Source organism: Eleutherodactylus coqui, chromosome 7, assembly GCF_035609145.1.
Source record: "Eleutherodactylus coqui strain aEleCoq1 chromosome 7, aEleCoq1.hap1, whole genome shotgun sequence".
NCBI lineage: Eukaryota > Metazoa > Chordata > Amphibia > Anura > Eleutherodactylidae > Eleutherodactylus > Eleutherodactylus coqui.
In genome coordinates, this window is record NC_089843.1 from 81,045,029 (window position 1) to 81,061,061 (window position 16,033).

Genomic DNA, 16,033 nt, shown 5'->3' on the forward strand with positions numbered 1-16,033 from the left:
AAAAGCAAATTCTAGAAAATAAACTAAAGTTTAAGTATATTCTGTTGCTCATACAACTCCGACATATATGAAATTGCCAACTTTCCTTTCACTGATATAGGAAGATATAAAAAATGCAAAAATTTGCAAAAAAGAAATAAAATAAGCACAATAAAAAAGTAGAAAAATTATGATCTTTCCTTCAGAGAACAAGGCCTCCTGCTATTAAGTCCGTGTAAAAATAAAAAGTTATGGCTGTTGGAATGTAGTAAGCTTGGAAACAAATCATCTGAACCTTAAATGGGTTGTCTTGGATTAGAAGAAAAGGTTTTGCTTGTATTCCAAAAATGGTTCCAACAGTTCTCTGGACCTTGTCTAGTATTACAGCTCAGCCACATTTACTTAAAGGGAGTCTGTGAACGGGTTCATGCTGTCTGAACCACCGGCAGCAGGAACCTGGAACAGGGGTGCTCTGTGCCCACGTGGATGTTTTGTTCTGAAATGCTGTGGTGTTTCGCAATATACACTTTAAGGTTTGACTCTGAGCTAAGTCCTAAGTCACAGGGGCAGGACATGCTGACTTCTCCCTGCCCGTAGCTTGTAGACTGACAGCTCTCTCCCTAATCAGAAAAGGGGAGAGAGTCGTTGGTGTTAAAGGGGTTGTCCCGAGGCAGCAAGTGGGTCTGTACACTTCTGCATGGCCATAATAATGCACTTTGTAATGTACATTGTGCATTAATTATGAGCCATGCAGAAGTTATAAAAAGTTTTATACTTACCTGTTCCGTTGCTGGCGTCCTCGTCTCCATGGTGCCGACTAATTTTCGCCCTCCGATGGCCAAATTAGCCGCGCTTGCGCAGTCCGGGTCTTCTGCAGTCTTCTATGGGGCTCCGTGTAGCTCCGTGTAGCTCCGCCCCGTCACGTGCCGATTCCAGCCAATCAGGAGGCTGGAATCGGCAGTGGACCGCACAGAAGAGCTGCGGTCCACGGAGGAAGAGGCCATCTTCAGCGGTGAGTAGAGAAGTCACCGGAGCGCGGGGATTCAGGTAAGCGCTCCGGTGAGCTTTCTTTACCTCCCTGCATCGGGGTTGTCTCGCGCCGAACGGGGGGGGGGTTGAAAAAAAAAAAAACCCGTTTCGGCGCGGGACAACCCCTTTAATGTTGCGGGTGGGGGCAACTAGTGTGTCCACTACTTGGGGCTCAGCTCCGAGACAAACTTCAAAGTGTATTTGTTCTGGAACCCTGTAGCATTATAGAATAAAACATCCTCAGGGGCAATAGGCATCCTTTTTGCAGGTTCATGCCCGTGGTTTGGGCAGCATAAACCTGATGACAGAATTACTTTAAATGGGGATGAGATGCAATACAAGAAACATGTCATAGATAGATGTGGTGCCGTTTCTGAATGCTATACAACCCCGAATTTATCCTACAAAATGAAATTATCCCTTATCCCACGGAGTGAAGGATAGCTATCTGATTGGTGCGTGTCCGACCATTGGGACCGATTATGGAAATGTGGGTCCTGAAGGTCCCTGAATAGATTAACTCTATCTCCGACCTGAGTACAGCACCATTTATTATTTTACACCTTTGACAGCCTGTAGGAAAATAAAATAAGTACCACAGGACACCCCTACAAAGGAGTTTTGTAAAAACGGGTCCCCCATGGCAAAAAAACAGGAAGTGCTTATATTCAGCTCCCGTGGCTCCTCTTGTGTCCCCTGTGGGAAGCTCTGGGTCCTGCTGGGATGTATTATTTATAGGTTACAGCAGCCTGTGTATGGGACATCACAGGCTGCTGCAGACAATCACAGAGGTCAGCACTCACTTGCTGAAGCTCTGTGATTGGCTGCAGCAGCCTGTGACATCCTTTTCACAGGCTGCTGCTGATTGTAAACAATACGTCCCAGTGGGATTCTGAGTTGCCAATGGGGAGAAGGGGGGGGGTCGGGACATGTGGGGAACCGGGAGAGGTAAAGTTGAGTTCTGTTTTTTTGGGTAGTTTTTTTTTGCCATGGGGGAATTGTATATTTTAACAAAATGGCTTTATCCCGGACAATCCTTTTTAGGCTTGTATTGTCAAGTGGAAAAGGTATGTAAGGTTTGGTATATAATTTGTTTAATCAACTGGTTTAAGAAAGAAATAGAAAAAAAGACTGATATTCCCTCTCTTTGTTCTTCTAAGTTTCTGTTCACATCTCCTCCTTTTTACGTCATGTTCAACACATGTGGTGGGAAAGCTCCCGACACACATGAGTGTATTCATAGGAGCTCAGTGACAGGTTGGGTTGGTATACAGCGGCATCACTTTGCTTTTTACTCTATAAGAAAAGCGTAGTATATTGCCATTTACTCATACAGATGGGCACTGTTATAAAAACTGCGCTGCATCCTTTATTTTATTTTTTCCAATGGGAGTCAATGGCTGATGTATAAAGTCGATGTATGTTACGTCGGTTAATATTCCTCGTATATGGCTCTGATGGAGGTGAGAAACGAAATCTTTTTATATAGCTTCATGACCACTTGCATATATAGGAGCGTCTACAGTGCTCTACACTTCATTAGATTGACTAAACCAATGTCATGTGACCACTTGCCATAAGGCTCCTAATGGGCAAGTGAAGACCTCTCCGGCTGCACGCAAGGCTCAATATGGGATGTCTCTTTTAATAGCGCAGAAGAGAAATAGAAAACAAATTGTAAGTTCTCTAACTTTTTTGCTCTAAAATATGTATTGAACGATGAATGCCTTTGTTGCTGGATGTCAGAGGTTATGTTTTTTGGAAATCACTGGGAATTCTGTAAAACAATCCGCATACACACAGCAGAACGTCTCACCATGGAAAAGAAGACCTTGAAAACATTTGGCTCCTGGTCTTTGATTTTACACCCTGCAAACTGTACATTTTCCTTTGGCAACCTGGTAAACCTATTCTCAGATCTAGTGACTTCACAAGAGCCGATGACAATTTCGCCATTCGCCATTTTCCATGATAATCTCCTTGAAGAATTTGGCAGTCTTCCCCGTGAGACAAATAAAAAAAGAAGAAAAGCTCATTTGTACAGAAGTTGAAGAGAGTTATTTCACACCAATTTATTGCTTTGTTAAATTAAAATAATTTTCTGACGCTCAACGCACAGCTTTCTGTTAGCAGCGGCCATAACAAACTGTAGAAAGTAAGTGCAAAGTTACAGAAGTTGTCCAAGCTTAGGTAAATAAAGCTGAATCGCCATATAATGAAAAATTCTGCAACTTTCTAATGGGCAAAGCGGCTCAGTTCCTCGCCGTGTTCAAGAGCTATGCTTCCTTTCAGCGAATCAAAACGACGTTTAACCCTTTCCAGTCCAATGTCGGGCCTGCCCCGACATCATAATTTCCCTCCACAGCTCCGATGTCGGGGCAGGCCCGACACTGCAGTGCCTGAGTTGATCTGCACCCGATCGTCAGACACATCGGGTGCAGATACACTTCTGCACTGGTCCTCATCGAGGACCCCCGAGGAGAAGGCAGAAAGGGTTTTTAACCCTTTCTGCCTCCTCCTTTACACATTACATAGCGCTCAATTAGCGCTATGCAATGCATAGAGATTCCGGCCGGTGATCATGTGACCGCCGGTGTCACCAGACCCCCAGCTGTCACATGAACGCCGAGCCGGGAGCCTGCACCGTGGGGGAACCTGCTTACCTGTCCGGTGTCTTCCACATTCTCCCTTCTGTCTCCGGGCTCGGGGATCATGTGACCACTGGATGCCACCTGACCCCAGTGGTCACATGATCGCCGAGCCGGGAGGCAGAAGGAGAATGTGGAAGACACCGCACAGGTAAGCAGGATCCCCCACGGTGCAGTGAGCACCTGCACCCTCCTGAACTCTGTCAGTTCAGGAGGGTGCAGGGAAATGTATTTTTTCTCACCCATTCTCCCCAGCTCCAATTTATTTGGAGCTGGGGAGAATGGGTGAGAAAAAATAAATGGATTGGAAAGGGTTAACTCTTTCCAATCCACTGTCTGACGTATTCCTACATTCTGATTGAAGCCTGTGCAGCGCCGATGTCAGAAGATGTCCAGCAGGGTATTCTTACTATATATTGCCGGCCGCTTTGTGTTTGGGGCCTCTCCAGCATCTCACATACTGCAGTATTGGCTCTAGCCAGCAGATGGCGCCATTGTATAATGGCAGAAAGAGAAAGCCCCCTAGGAAACCCTGAATCCAAATTTGGATTGCAAAAGGTTAAGGAGACGAGGACTATCAATGTTGTAGGATCATTATTTGATCTATTGATTTCAATGGGAACAAAGCTGCCTCTTACACTTCTGGCCCTGATTACCAATACAGACGTTTGACCCCAATGCATGGACAGTGGGTTGAAGGATCTACTAATCAGCGGGGATTTTAAGCGGCAGATCACAATTTGCAATTGATGACCGATTCTTAGGATTGGTAAAAAGTGGCAAAACCCCTTTAAGGGTGACTGAAGAAACCATAGAATTTCCCCCAAATGCTCCTGGCTTCACTCTACATGGCTCATGAATAATGAATCTTGGTCATTGTACTGTACAGTTGTTGTAACATCGTCCCAATCTCAAGTCCCATCCCATGACTAGTCTCACGAAGCCCACAACTCAACACTTCCCGTGCTCTTATTGTATGTCCACTTTTGGGAACACGCGGTACTCCGGAAGTTCTGGGTCTTGGCATTGGTTTTGCATACAGAAAACATTTCAAGTTGTACTGTAATTTAGTGCCTTGCATCTTACAACTTAGTCACGGTCTGCTTCATTGACAAAGAAGGGAGAGGTTTACCCTTCACTCACTGTTAATCATGGTCAAAGACCCTCGTGGTTTTATGATCCTCTAATGGATGATAACTGTAGTTTCCAGCATTTTAATCCTGCAAATTTGATATTATATGAGCAAACTCAACCATTTGTGATCTGATTTGTGGTTTAATTAAAACCGCGGACAAGGTAGACTTCTACTTTGAGACTCATAACTCTGCCTTCTTAATCCTGCGCTCGGGGAATATATTGCATTTGAGAAAATACCGACATTATTACAAAAATAAGTCTGATATTAGTGGAATAACCAAAAAGTTTGTGCTGTAAAATGTAAAGTAAATTCAGAGAAACCTATGCCAATCAAAGTATTAGCTGTGTTTTCAAGAGAACATGGCTTGGTGTACGTATACCCAACAATCTACACCTTGCCAAAAAACATTAGTCGAATTCTGTGCCTGCAGGTGGAAACTTTAGTAAATACTTTTACATTCTAATTTAGAAGAATTCTTTTTGCTTATCAAGGACACTGGTCTGGCTTATCGCTATGATCAAAAGGGGTTTTGCCAGGGAAGCAGTTGATAGGCTTGGTTTGGTCTCTCGGGTCCTTGGGCGATCAGCTGATCAGATGCTCACTACCAGCACTGCTCCACACTGGGCTACAGAGCGCATGTTGCTGCTCCTATTGATTTTAACTGTGCCTGTAGTTGCAAGTGCCAGCCACAACACAGGGGTTGGAGCAGCACCTTCCACTCCGTACCCTTATGTATAACAACGTTGACAGCAAGCACCCAATTTGCTGACTGACCAGGGCCCAGAAGGATGGGCATAAGCCGTTCAACCATTGATGACCTATGCTGAGAATGTCATTAATATTATTTTTCTGGAAAACCCTTTTAAAGCCCTAGTGGACCAGAACTTTTTAAAATGGCTCATTCCATTTATAACTTTCTGATAACCTATGTTTTGGCCTGAGATGGGCCAATCTGCCACCCTAGAACTTTGTTTTTTACCTAGGGTCATACAATTTTGACCATATGATTTTCTAATGTCTGCTTCTTAAATGTGGTTATACCAATAGCACCATTGAAAAACATGACCTCGGCAGAGGCGATGTTTTTTTTGTCGCTCTTTGCCCAGAGAATCCTTTTGATTTAGAGGTTTTCTAAGGCTACCTACACACGGGCGAGTGCGATATTGGACTGAGAAATCTGTGTTTTACACTCGGATTTTCAGGCAAAAACTCTTCGCAGCTGTGAAATTTCGATCCTCTTGCGCAATAGACGATCGGAAGTATTTCCAATGTTTTGGAATGGGAAACCTCATATCGCACTCGCATGGAAGAGCCATGTGATTCATTAAAGGTCCCATTGAAATCAATGGGTGATGGGTTCCGAGGAACACAAAAAGATAGGACATGCACCGATTTTAACATTGCTTGTGTATATGACTTCATTTAAAAGCATGGGGTTCATATTCGCGCATCTCACAACGTACAATCTCATGCAAGTTTCTTGGCCGTGTGAAAGCAGCCTAAAGGTTGTTCCATCAGTGAGCAGGAAAGGGGAATCCCCGCGGCCGAACAGTTCTGTCTCTGAACGGGACCGAACAGCGTCGGTGGACCCCACTGACTATAATGGGGGTCTGTCTGCTTTTCACCCAGCTACGCATATTTAGGACGGAAGAAAAAGCACTGCGTTTTGCACTTTTTTCTCTCTCGGTATTTCAAGCTGAATCTGAGACGGAACCTCTGGCCGGAGGTCTTGACGCAGATGTGAAGCCAGCTTGATATTTCCAATACTTCTAATCCAAATCTCATCTTAATGGTACCTTTTTCATCTATTTAGCTTCTAATTGTTGTGTAACCTAATCAGTTATGTTTGCTGTTTTCCCACTTACGCTGTGATTGTTGGTAGGCTCGTATGCACATTACACTCTACATCTATGTAAATTCTAGAAGAAGGAAAACTCTATCTCTCTAGTGCCAGCTATTCTGTATATTTGAAAGAAAAAGTAAGTGAACCCTTTAGAGTTACCTGGATTTTTGCATTGATTACTAAATAAATGTGGTCGCATATTTAAAGGTACCATTACATGGGACAACCATTCCCCATGCCCCAGCCATTGTTACTCCTGTGCTTTCACACCGCAAGAACCGAACAGTGCCAGGCAGACCCCATTCACTATTATGGTCCGCCTGCTTTCCACCCAGCTGCCCGGTTTTGGGACGGAAGAAAAAGTGCTGCATGCAGAGCATTTTCTTCTGGTGTTTGCAGCCGAATCTGCGATGGAACTGCTGGCTGGAGGTTCCGACACGGATGTGAAACCACCCTACTTTCTGTAGGTTCATCAAACTTCTCTAGCTTCAGCTATGTAATAACCAGATAAGTTCTGCTTCCAGGGTTTCTAGAACGGGGTATCTTTTACAGCAGTTACTTTCCCTTTATGCTGTACCTATAACATACTCTGTTTCATAGCGCTGAAAGCCGTAGTTTCAAGGTCTACCTGTAAGCTTTGGGTAATCAGATTATAGCATGAGCTTAGCTTGATCCTTATTACTTACCTAGAAGATCTGTAACTTGTTCTTGTGGTTTTTGAAATAGACACTTTGTCATAAGTAGATGTCTTATTGGTGTCCCATTTATAGTCAATATCATACCCCACAGACTTTCCATGCCCGAGAGCCTGAATATTCTGTTTCACTGGAGATTCACAGGCAGTATGTAGTAAAAGAACACAAGTTGGAATACATTGTGGTCAGTCATTACATTTCTTTTCTTAGAGCCATTTAATATCGTTTTATGGGATTATATTGGTATTTAGCATGTGAAATAGTATGGAGTGAATTCATAATACTGTTTACTCCAGAAAAAAAGCTAAAACTTTTTCTGCGTTTTTTGTGACTTTCCATCGTCTTTGACACTTTCGTTTAAAATATGAAAAAGGCAGAGCTTGGTAATAGGAGGCGGGACACTCACTGCCCGTTAATTTCACTATAATTTACACCCAAAATTGTCACAAATTATGGCGGTAATCTAAAAATGTAATAATTAAGGTAGGTTTATTAAGATTGATATTTTAAACTCCAGTCTTAACACAATTTCCCCCAGCACATGATATGCCTAATTTACGAAGAGGCACACGCCTTTTCATATATTAGGCGCATCTTGGCACCTCTATATGCCTACACAAAGATATACACCAAGTCCAACCTGGCGTACGTGTTTGATATAATTTAGTCGGTGTACTCTGATGCTATACTGTATCTAATGAGAGAATATCTCTGTAATACAATGCCGATGAGAAGCTGCGGCCTATGGAATGGCTCTATAGTACGGGGCTGCACAGAGTCCATGGACATGCTCTGTACACACAGTTTTGCCATGTTCGTTAGGCCTTTTAATTGGACTATATGCTCACCAATGATTTTTCTATCCTCTTTACCAGGTAGTTGATAGGCTTAGAAACTTTCTCCTTGACTTTTGGATTTTTGTAATTTCCTTAACACCATCATGTAAAATACAAGCTGACTCCTATATTGGTTTGTGAAGTAAAGGGGGACAGAGACTCGCAGATGTTATGATTGGTCGCCAATGTTTGTACCAATAATCCAAGGAAACCATGAAAGCAAAATATAAAGTGTGGCGCAGAACGACCTTCAGAACATTTGTTGGAAAGTTGATTTTCTCGACATTTGGTTTTAATCATAATCACTGTATACGTAAGCGATACTAGTGCTGCATGCTGGAAACCACTGTTCCCATCACAGTATCCTCTCTGCTGGTGTGCGCTGATCTAATACTACACAACCATGACTCAGACGCAGAGCATCCAGCTCACACTTTACTAGGAAGGCTTCGTGTAGAGCTCTGCTTGTACTTTAGATTATGTTAAGTGTTGAGTGGACCAAATTAGTGAAACTTTGTTTCGGGTCGAACTTTGCTAAAACTTCGGTTCGGTGAGTTCGTCTAGGCCAAACCCACTGGAAGAAGACACAAAAAGGCGAAGGAAAAAGAATGTTATTCCTTTTTGCATCTTTCCTCCTTTCTTTTTCTTCCTTCAACTTTACTTTAAAAACTGCTCAAAAGTACTTTGCTCTACTCCTACATGACCTTAGAGGGTTATACATGGCCTTTATGGCTCTTTAACAGTGTCATTAAGACGGAATTCTGACGGAACCAAACTTTTTGCTGAAATTCGTTGAACCAACTGAACTTTTCAAATGTTTGCTCATCACTAGTTATGTTACAAGCACTTGTTTCTAGCAATGAAGACACAGGCTGACATAGAAGCTAACTGTAATACTACTATTTCCACCTCCCTTGCTGGTCTTCCTTTTTATGCTGCTACATCCCTTTAAGTTCTTAAGTCAAAATAGTTTCAAAAACCTACCTTTACCCCTCCCCCCCCCCCCCCCCGCTCCCCATACGTTGAGCGACACTCCTGATATACAAGCTAAATGTGTCTTTAGTGGTCCATTAACAGACAGTCCCAAATAATATTCTCTTTTAACTCCTACTGGCCGGTAACCATTAGGGATGCCATCTTTTTTCAGGATGGCATCCCTTAGTAGATGACTGTTACATCCTGTACAGTCCTGGGCAAAGAAAAAAAGTATTCATTAAACGGATACTTATTGACCTACAGATCATGGATACCTCTTTATGGCACTCAGCGTCCTTTTGACAGTTATATCTTGAGATTCTCTTTAGGTTTTTACGACAGATCCGTTAAATGGATACTGTTATAGCCGATTGGTGATGGATCCATTAAATGGTTGCCTAACAGTGGCATTCATTACCCATAGGCTTAATGAATCCATCGTGAAAAAACTCATGTGTTAGCCATCTCTTATTAGTCTGTAGGTAACGGCTACAACTGTTAGGCATCCATTTAATGGATTTATCGCCCATAGGCTAAAATGTTATCTATTTAACAAACCTGTTGTGAAAGGCTATAGAAGATCGCAATATGTATCCATTAAAAGGATGGCTGTGCCGGATGTCCTACAGCGGTATCCATCAGCTTTAGGCTAATACGGCATCTGGCATAGCCTCCATTCAACGTATGTGTTGGGAGGTTTTCCTGGCATATACGTTTAAACAGAGGCCAAAAGCGCAATGTGAACATTTTACACCTTTCCTTTTTACTTGCTTGTAGATACTGGCTAACAAATTACGATTCTAAATATAACATTCCCATTTCTTATATTGCTGTTATTCCTATTACTACTGTTAATACTATTGCCATGTTTCCCCCAAAATAAGCCCTATCCAGATAATAAGCCCTACCCTGTGTTTTAGGGATGGGGAGGGGCCTTGAAATATAAGCCCTACATCGGAAAAAAGCCCTAGTGATACTACATGGGGGAAAAAAAATACAATACTCGCCTAGCAGGTGCTCTCTAGGTCCCTCCTGCTGGGCTGCGGCACTTCGGCAGGCTTCCGTGTAATCCTCAATGCCGACGAAGCATCTCTTGCTAGTGATGGGGCTTGAATACCCTCCTCCAGTAAGGGATTGCTCTGATTGGCTCAGGCGGTGCTCCTGAAACAATCAGAGTGGGCGCTTGATGAACCAATCACAGCCGTTCATTGAATGACATAATTAAGTGGCTGTGATTGGTTCATCGAGCGCAAATGGCAACTGCTAGGTGAGTATAAGACACCACCCGAAAACAAGACCCTGTATCTCTTTTGGGGCAAAAATTTATATAAGACAGGGTCTTATTTCGAGGAACACGGTACTTCTGTTATTATTACTACTACTACTGCACTATCCTACCAAAAGTAATTGGACATCTGAGCAAGAATCAAAAGTAGTTTTTATTTCCCTATGTTAATACTTAGTTGGGCCTCTCTTGGCCCTAATGAGATAGTCTCCTTGGCAGACTTTCTACTAATGTTTGATACCCTTCAGCTGGTATTTCCCTCAATTCATCTTGCAAATGTCTGGCGAGTTCTCTCAAAGAAGATGAACACTGTTCTAGTTTGTCCTGAAGATGTTCAGGTCAGGACTCTGTGCAGGCCAGTCGTGGAACATCCATATCCTCAAACCAACATAAAACAGTGGATTTGTGACAAGGTGCATTGTCTTGTTGGAATTATTGCTGACTGCTCCCAGAGTATTGTCACAAAGTCTGCAGCACATGATTGTCTAGAATGCCAGGGTACAACTCCATGTTCATGGTTCCTGTCATTACAACCAACGGACAGAGACCATACCATGTAAAACATCCACAGACCATAACAGAACGTCTGCTGTGTTGGCCCAACACACTCTGGCAAAAGGCATTCCCCAGGCATCCTCCACGCCCAGATACATCCTCTGATATGAAGATGGAGTAGTGTGATTTGTCACTCCATAGAACAATCTTCCATTGCTTAACTGTCCAATGATGACGCTCCTTGGACCACTGTGGATGGGCCAATAATACATCTTCTTTGAGAGAACCCGCCAGATGTTTGCAGGATGATTGGAGGGGAAATACCAGCTAAAGTGTATCTGTTGTTAGTAGAAAGTATGCTACAGAGAGTATCTGATGTCAATAGGGCCCAAGAAGGTACCACTAAGTAGGAACATATGGAAATTAATACTACTTTTGATCCTTTCTCAAGTGGTAGGGTAGTGTATTGTTGTTCCTACTATAGTAATGTGAATAGCAATAGTGACAGTAGTAGTAATGTGAATAGTAAAAGTGACAGTAGTAGTAGTAATGTGTATAGTGATAGTAGTAGTAGTAGTAGTAGTAGTCGTAGTAATTATGTGAATAGTAATAGTAGTAATGAGAATAGTAATAGTGCTAGTAGTAGTAATGAATATAGTAATAGTGGTAGTAGTAATAATACGAATAGTGATAGTAGTAGTAGTAATGAATATAGTAATAGTGGTAGTAGTAATAATACGAATAGTGATAGTAGTAGTAGTAATGAATATAGTAATAGTGGTAGTAGTAATAATACGAATAGTGATAGTAGTAGTAGTAATGAAAATAGTGACAGTAGTAGTAATGCGAATAGCAATAATGACAGTAGTAGTAATGAGAATAGTAAAAGTGACAGTAATAGTAATAATGTGAATAGTGATGGCAGTAGTAGTAATAGTATTAGTAGGAATGAGAATACTAATAGTGATAGAAGTAGTAGTAGTAATGAAAATAGTAATGGTGATAGTAGTAGTAATGAGAGAAGTAATAGTGACAGTAGTAGTAATGAGAGAAGTAATAGTGACAGTAGTAGTAATGTGAATAGTAAAAGTGACAGTAGTAGTAGTAAATAATAATAGTAGTAGTAGTAGTAATGAGAGTAGTATTAACAGAAGTAGTAGTAGTAATGACCGTAGTAATTACTACTGCTTCTGTTCTTGCTACTATTACCACTACTACATCTCTGAGTTCTCAGGCTTATCTCTAAATCCCTTTTCTCTTCTATATGAAGCTGTTTACATGTGAACATTTCCCACCTTTCTTTTTAGACATTGCTTGTTTGCAGACCCTAGGTGATGGAGTAACTGCATGTAACCCTTTGACTGCCACTGCTGTTATTACTACTAATATAACCTCCCTCTGATTTAGGAGACTTTGCTGTAAACTGTTTCATAGAAACACAAGTGCATTCTTCTCCCGCTCTCCCAAGCTGCTTCAATGTGAACATTTTGCCCATTTCCTTTTAGACATCGTTGGCCACGCGGTTTGCCCAGGAATCGTTCGGAAAACAGTACAAACAAACAGTGGGGCTGGATTTCTTTCTGAAAAGGATAACCTTGCCAGGTAAGATGTTTCTGGTTTGCGGGTCCAGTACCATCTTATTGCTGAGATCTCCGGTGACACATAGCTTCAGACTGCTTGCATCGAAAACAAATAGCCGGCACCGGACTGACTTCTTCCCGTACCTACCACACCGTGTGAAGTAAGCGCATTTGGCGGGCCTCACTTACTGCTGTAGCGTTACTCTTCATGTATTATTCTATGTAGCAGCCATCAGAACCTTCAGAACAAGAACTTGATTGCGCGTTCTGCACAATACCCGACTTTCTCTTAAAATAATACCTACATCAGTTTAAGGGCAACAAAAAAAGTTATTCCTGAGAAACAAAGCATAATGTTATTAATGGAAACGACTAATCTTATACGTGTTAAAAAAGTCTAATCTAGCTATGTAACCACCGAGTCCTAATATGTGAATGCTGTTTTATGCAAGGCAGCATGAAATTGCTGGCATTTAATAGACCACTAAAATTTAGTGTCCCAAGACGCTCATAAAAATACAGTTTGAGCATTCAAGATGTTTCAGTTCATGGTGCAAAGGAACCATTTAGATGCTAGTTGCAGCACATTGCATGGAAAAAAGGGGGATTGCTGACGCTAGTTAACCATTTTATTGCCAGAATGGCTTCGAGGCTGTGCAGGATGTTGAAGACCGCACACAGTAAGGGCAACATTCTGTGCCAGCACCTTTCTGAGGATGACCAGTAGACGGTGGAGATGTGATTGTCTCATAGTCGATATCTCATTGGCATATTGCTAGATTTTTGTTTCTATATTAGCTTAAATATGCATAAAATATTATATAATGTTTGCACTAATTTAGCAACATCTTTTTTTTTTTTTTTTTTCTATCGACTTGTAAAGCCGGACTCACACAAGCATTTCTGGCAGGGTTGCAAGATATAAGCAAGCGGAACGCAGCTAGTATGCAATGTCAGTACATACGGGCTGCAGGCCACCCATCACTGTGTACTATCTTGACATGTATGTGCGCACAATACGCGCCATGATAGAACATGCTGAGTTTTTTTTTAACTTACGGAATATACACAATTCGGGTAAGCGACAACATGGAAGCCTATGCGATATTGGTATAGCGTATTATACGTGCAAAACCTGCGCACGTAGTACACAATTGCCAAATGCTCGCATGAGACAACCCTCAAGCTGACTTTTACAATGTTTTTGGTTTCTTCAGTTGCACTCTGCAGACATTCATGTGATGTAACAACTCTGCTCCAATGGTGCCCATACACTTGAGATGAATTTAACAAATTCCAGCAGGATCGGCTAACTACCTACGGGATGTGGCAGTGTCGAACTCTTTCTAGATGGCAGATGTCATGGAAATGAGGGATTGAGCATGCTTGATTTCAATATGCCCAATCCTTTGTTCTCAAGGGAGACAAGCTGCTACCGAAGGAATCTGGCAGTGGCTTGTTACCTTCTCCCATTGGCCTTACGTGAGTACACATGTGCGGTCATGAGGAATGGCTATCGGCAAACTGCTATCTAAGACCTCACACATATTACAGTCTGTGTAATCCATATCGCAGATGTTTGCGCTCTCCTTCTAGGTCAGAATACTGCATTTCACAGACGTGCATAGAAACAGGACGTGATGGCATGCAGATTGCAATAAGATCATTACTACCGACCACCATATACCTCCGAACATGCGCATGTATGAGTCCTTATTCAGTACCTGTTATCCAACTGCCACAATGCACTGCACTCGGTAAACAAGAAGAATTCTGAAGGCTGCTTTTGCTCTGAATGAAGAATGACCTCTAAGGTTATGTTCAGCATGCCATGCTATTTCATATGGGAAAACTTCAGGCGACGCACCGGAAGTTGGACGAACCCCACTTTAGTCTGTAAGATCCGTCCAGGTCCGGCATTCCATTTTACCTGTTGCTCGGCTTCAAGGATGAAGGCAAACAACAGAAATGGTGTGAGCCCAACCTTAGGTAAAGGAAGAAATGTATTTGCAGATTTTGTTTTTCACCATTTTTATGAACAAATGTAAATGGGAAGTGGAGATTTCCTAAACCAGACAACCCCTTATTCAGCTCTGCCAGTTTAGGACTTTCATAATCAAGATTCCTTAGTGTTATTGACCTTTGCTCTGGAGGACAGACGAAAAATAATGTATAACCATTGATTTCAGTAGACCTCCTGCATGGTGAAACAATTTATCATCGGACACCATTAGAGATGAGCGAACGTACTCGTCCGAGCTTGATGCTCGTTCGAGTATTAGCGTGTTCGAGATGCTCGTTATTCGAAACGAGCACCACGCGATGTTCGAGTTACTTTCACTTTCATCTCTGAGACGTTAGCGCGCTTTTCTGGCCAATAGAAAGACAGGGAAGGCATTACAACTTCCCCCTGCGACGTTCAAGCCCTATACCACCCCCCTGCAGTGAGTGGCTGGGGAGATCAGGTGTCACCCGAGTATATAAATCGGCCCCTCCCGCGTTCTGACAGAGATCAGGGAAAATGCTGTCTTGCTGGAGTTGCTATAGGGAGAGCGTTAGGAGTATTTTAGGCTTCAAGAACCCCAACGGTCCTTCTTAGGGCCACATCTAACCGTGTGCAGTACTGTGGAGGCTGCTTTTTGCAGTGTTGCACATTTTTTTTTTTGTATATCGGCCGTGCAGAGCATTGCGCCCTGCAGTAATTATACATAGTCCAGGGCCAGTAGTGGTGGTGAGGCAGGGACAGAAGACATATTTATTGAATATAGGTAGTGGGCCTTTCCAAAAACATTTGGGGAAAAAAATCTATTTGGGCTGCCTGTGACCGTCCTCAGTGTACTGGGTCTGTGCTGGGGGTAGTTGTCCTAATTCATACGCAGCCAGCTAAGTGTTACAGCAGGCTTGCGCAAAATTATTTCCTGGCTCTGCTGTGTGTTCCGTAAGCGAAGTCAGCCTCCAACCACAGGCCAATAAGTGGCACATTTAATTACAGCGTTCTGTTTCTGCACTACTGGTAATACAGCATGCTGAGGGGTAGTAGGGGTAGGCCTAGAGGACGCGGAGGCCCAAGTCAGGGTATGGGCACAGGCCGAGCCAGTGCGGTGGCCAGGGGTAGAGGCAGGGCCAGACCGAATAATCCACCAACTGTTTCCCAAAGCGCCCCCTCGCGCCATGCCACCCTGCAGAGGTCAAGGTGCTCTACGGTGTGGCAGTTTTTCACAGAGACGCCTGACGACCGACGAACAGTGGTGTGCAACCTTTGTCGCGCCAAGATCAGCTGGGGAGCCACCACCACCAGCATGCGCAGGCATATGATGGCCAAGCACCCCACAAGGTGGGACGAAGGCCGTTCACCACCTCCGGTTTGCACCACTGCCTCTCCCCCTGTGCCCCAACCTGCCACTGAGATCCAACCCCCCTCTGAGGACACAGGCACTACCGTCTCCTGGCCTGCACCCACACCCCCGCCTCCGCTGTCCTCGGCCCCATCCAGCAATGTCTCTCAGCGCAGCGTCCAGACGTCGCTAGCG

General features: G+C 43.2%; 1 protein-coding gene across 2 annotated transcripts in view; it reads left to right on the forward strand.

The window, feature by feature from the left end:
* Nucleotides 1–16,033, forward strand: part of RAB28 (RAB28, member RAS oncogene family) — a 110,324-nt gene that overhangs the window by 7,576 nt on the left and 86,715 nt on the right. For both annotated transcript variants that reach the window (XM_066573272.1, XM_066573273.1), the window contains exon 2: nt 12,429–12,525. In XM_066573272.1, coding sequence (XP_066429369.1) covers nt 12,429–12,525 — 97 coding nt within the window. The remainder of the gene's footprint in view (nt 1–12,428; nt 12,526–16,033) is intronic.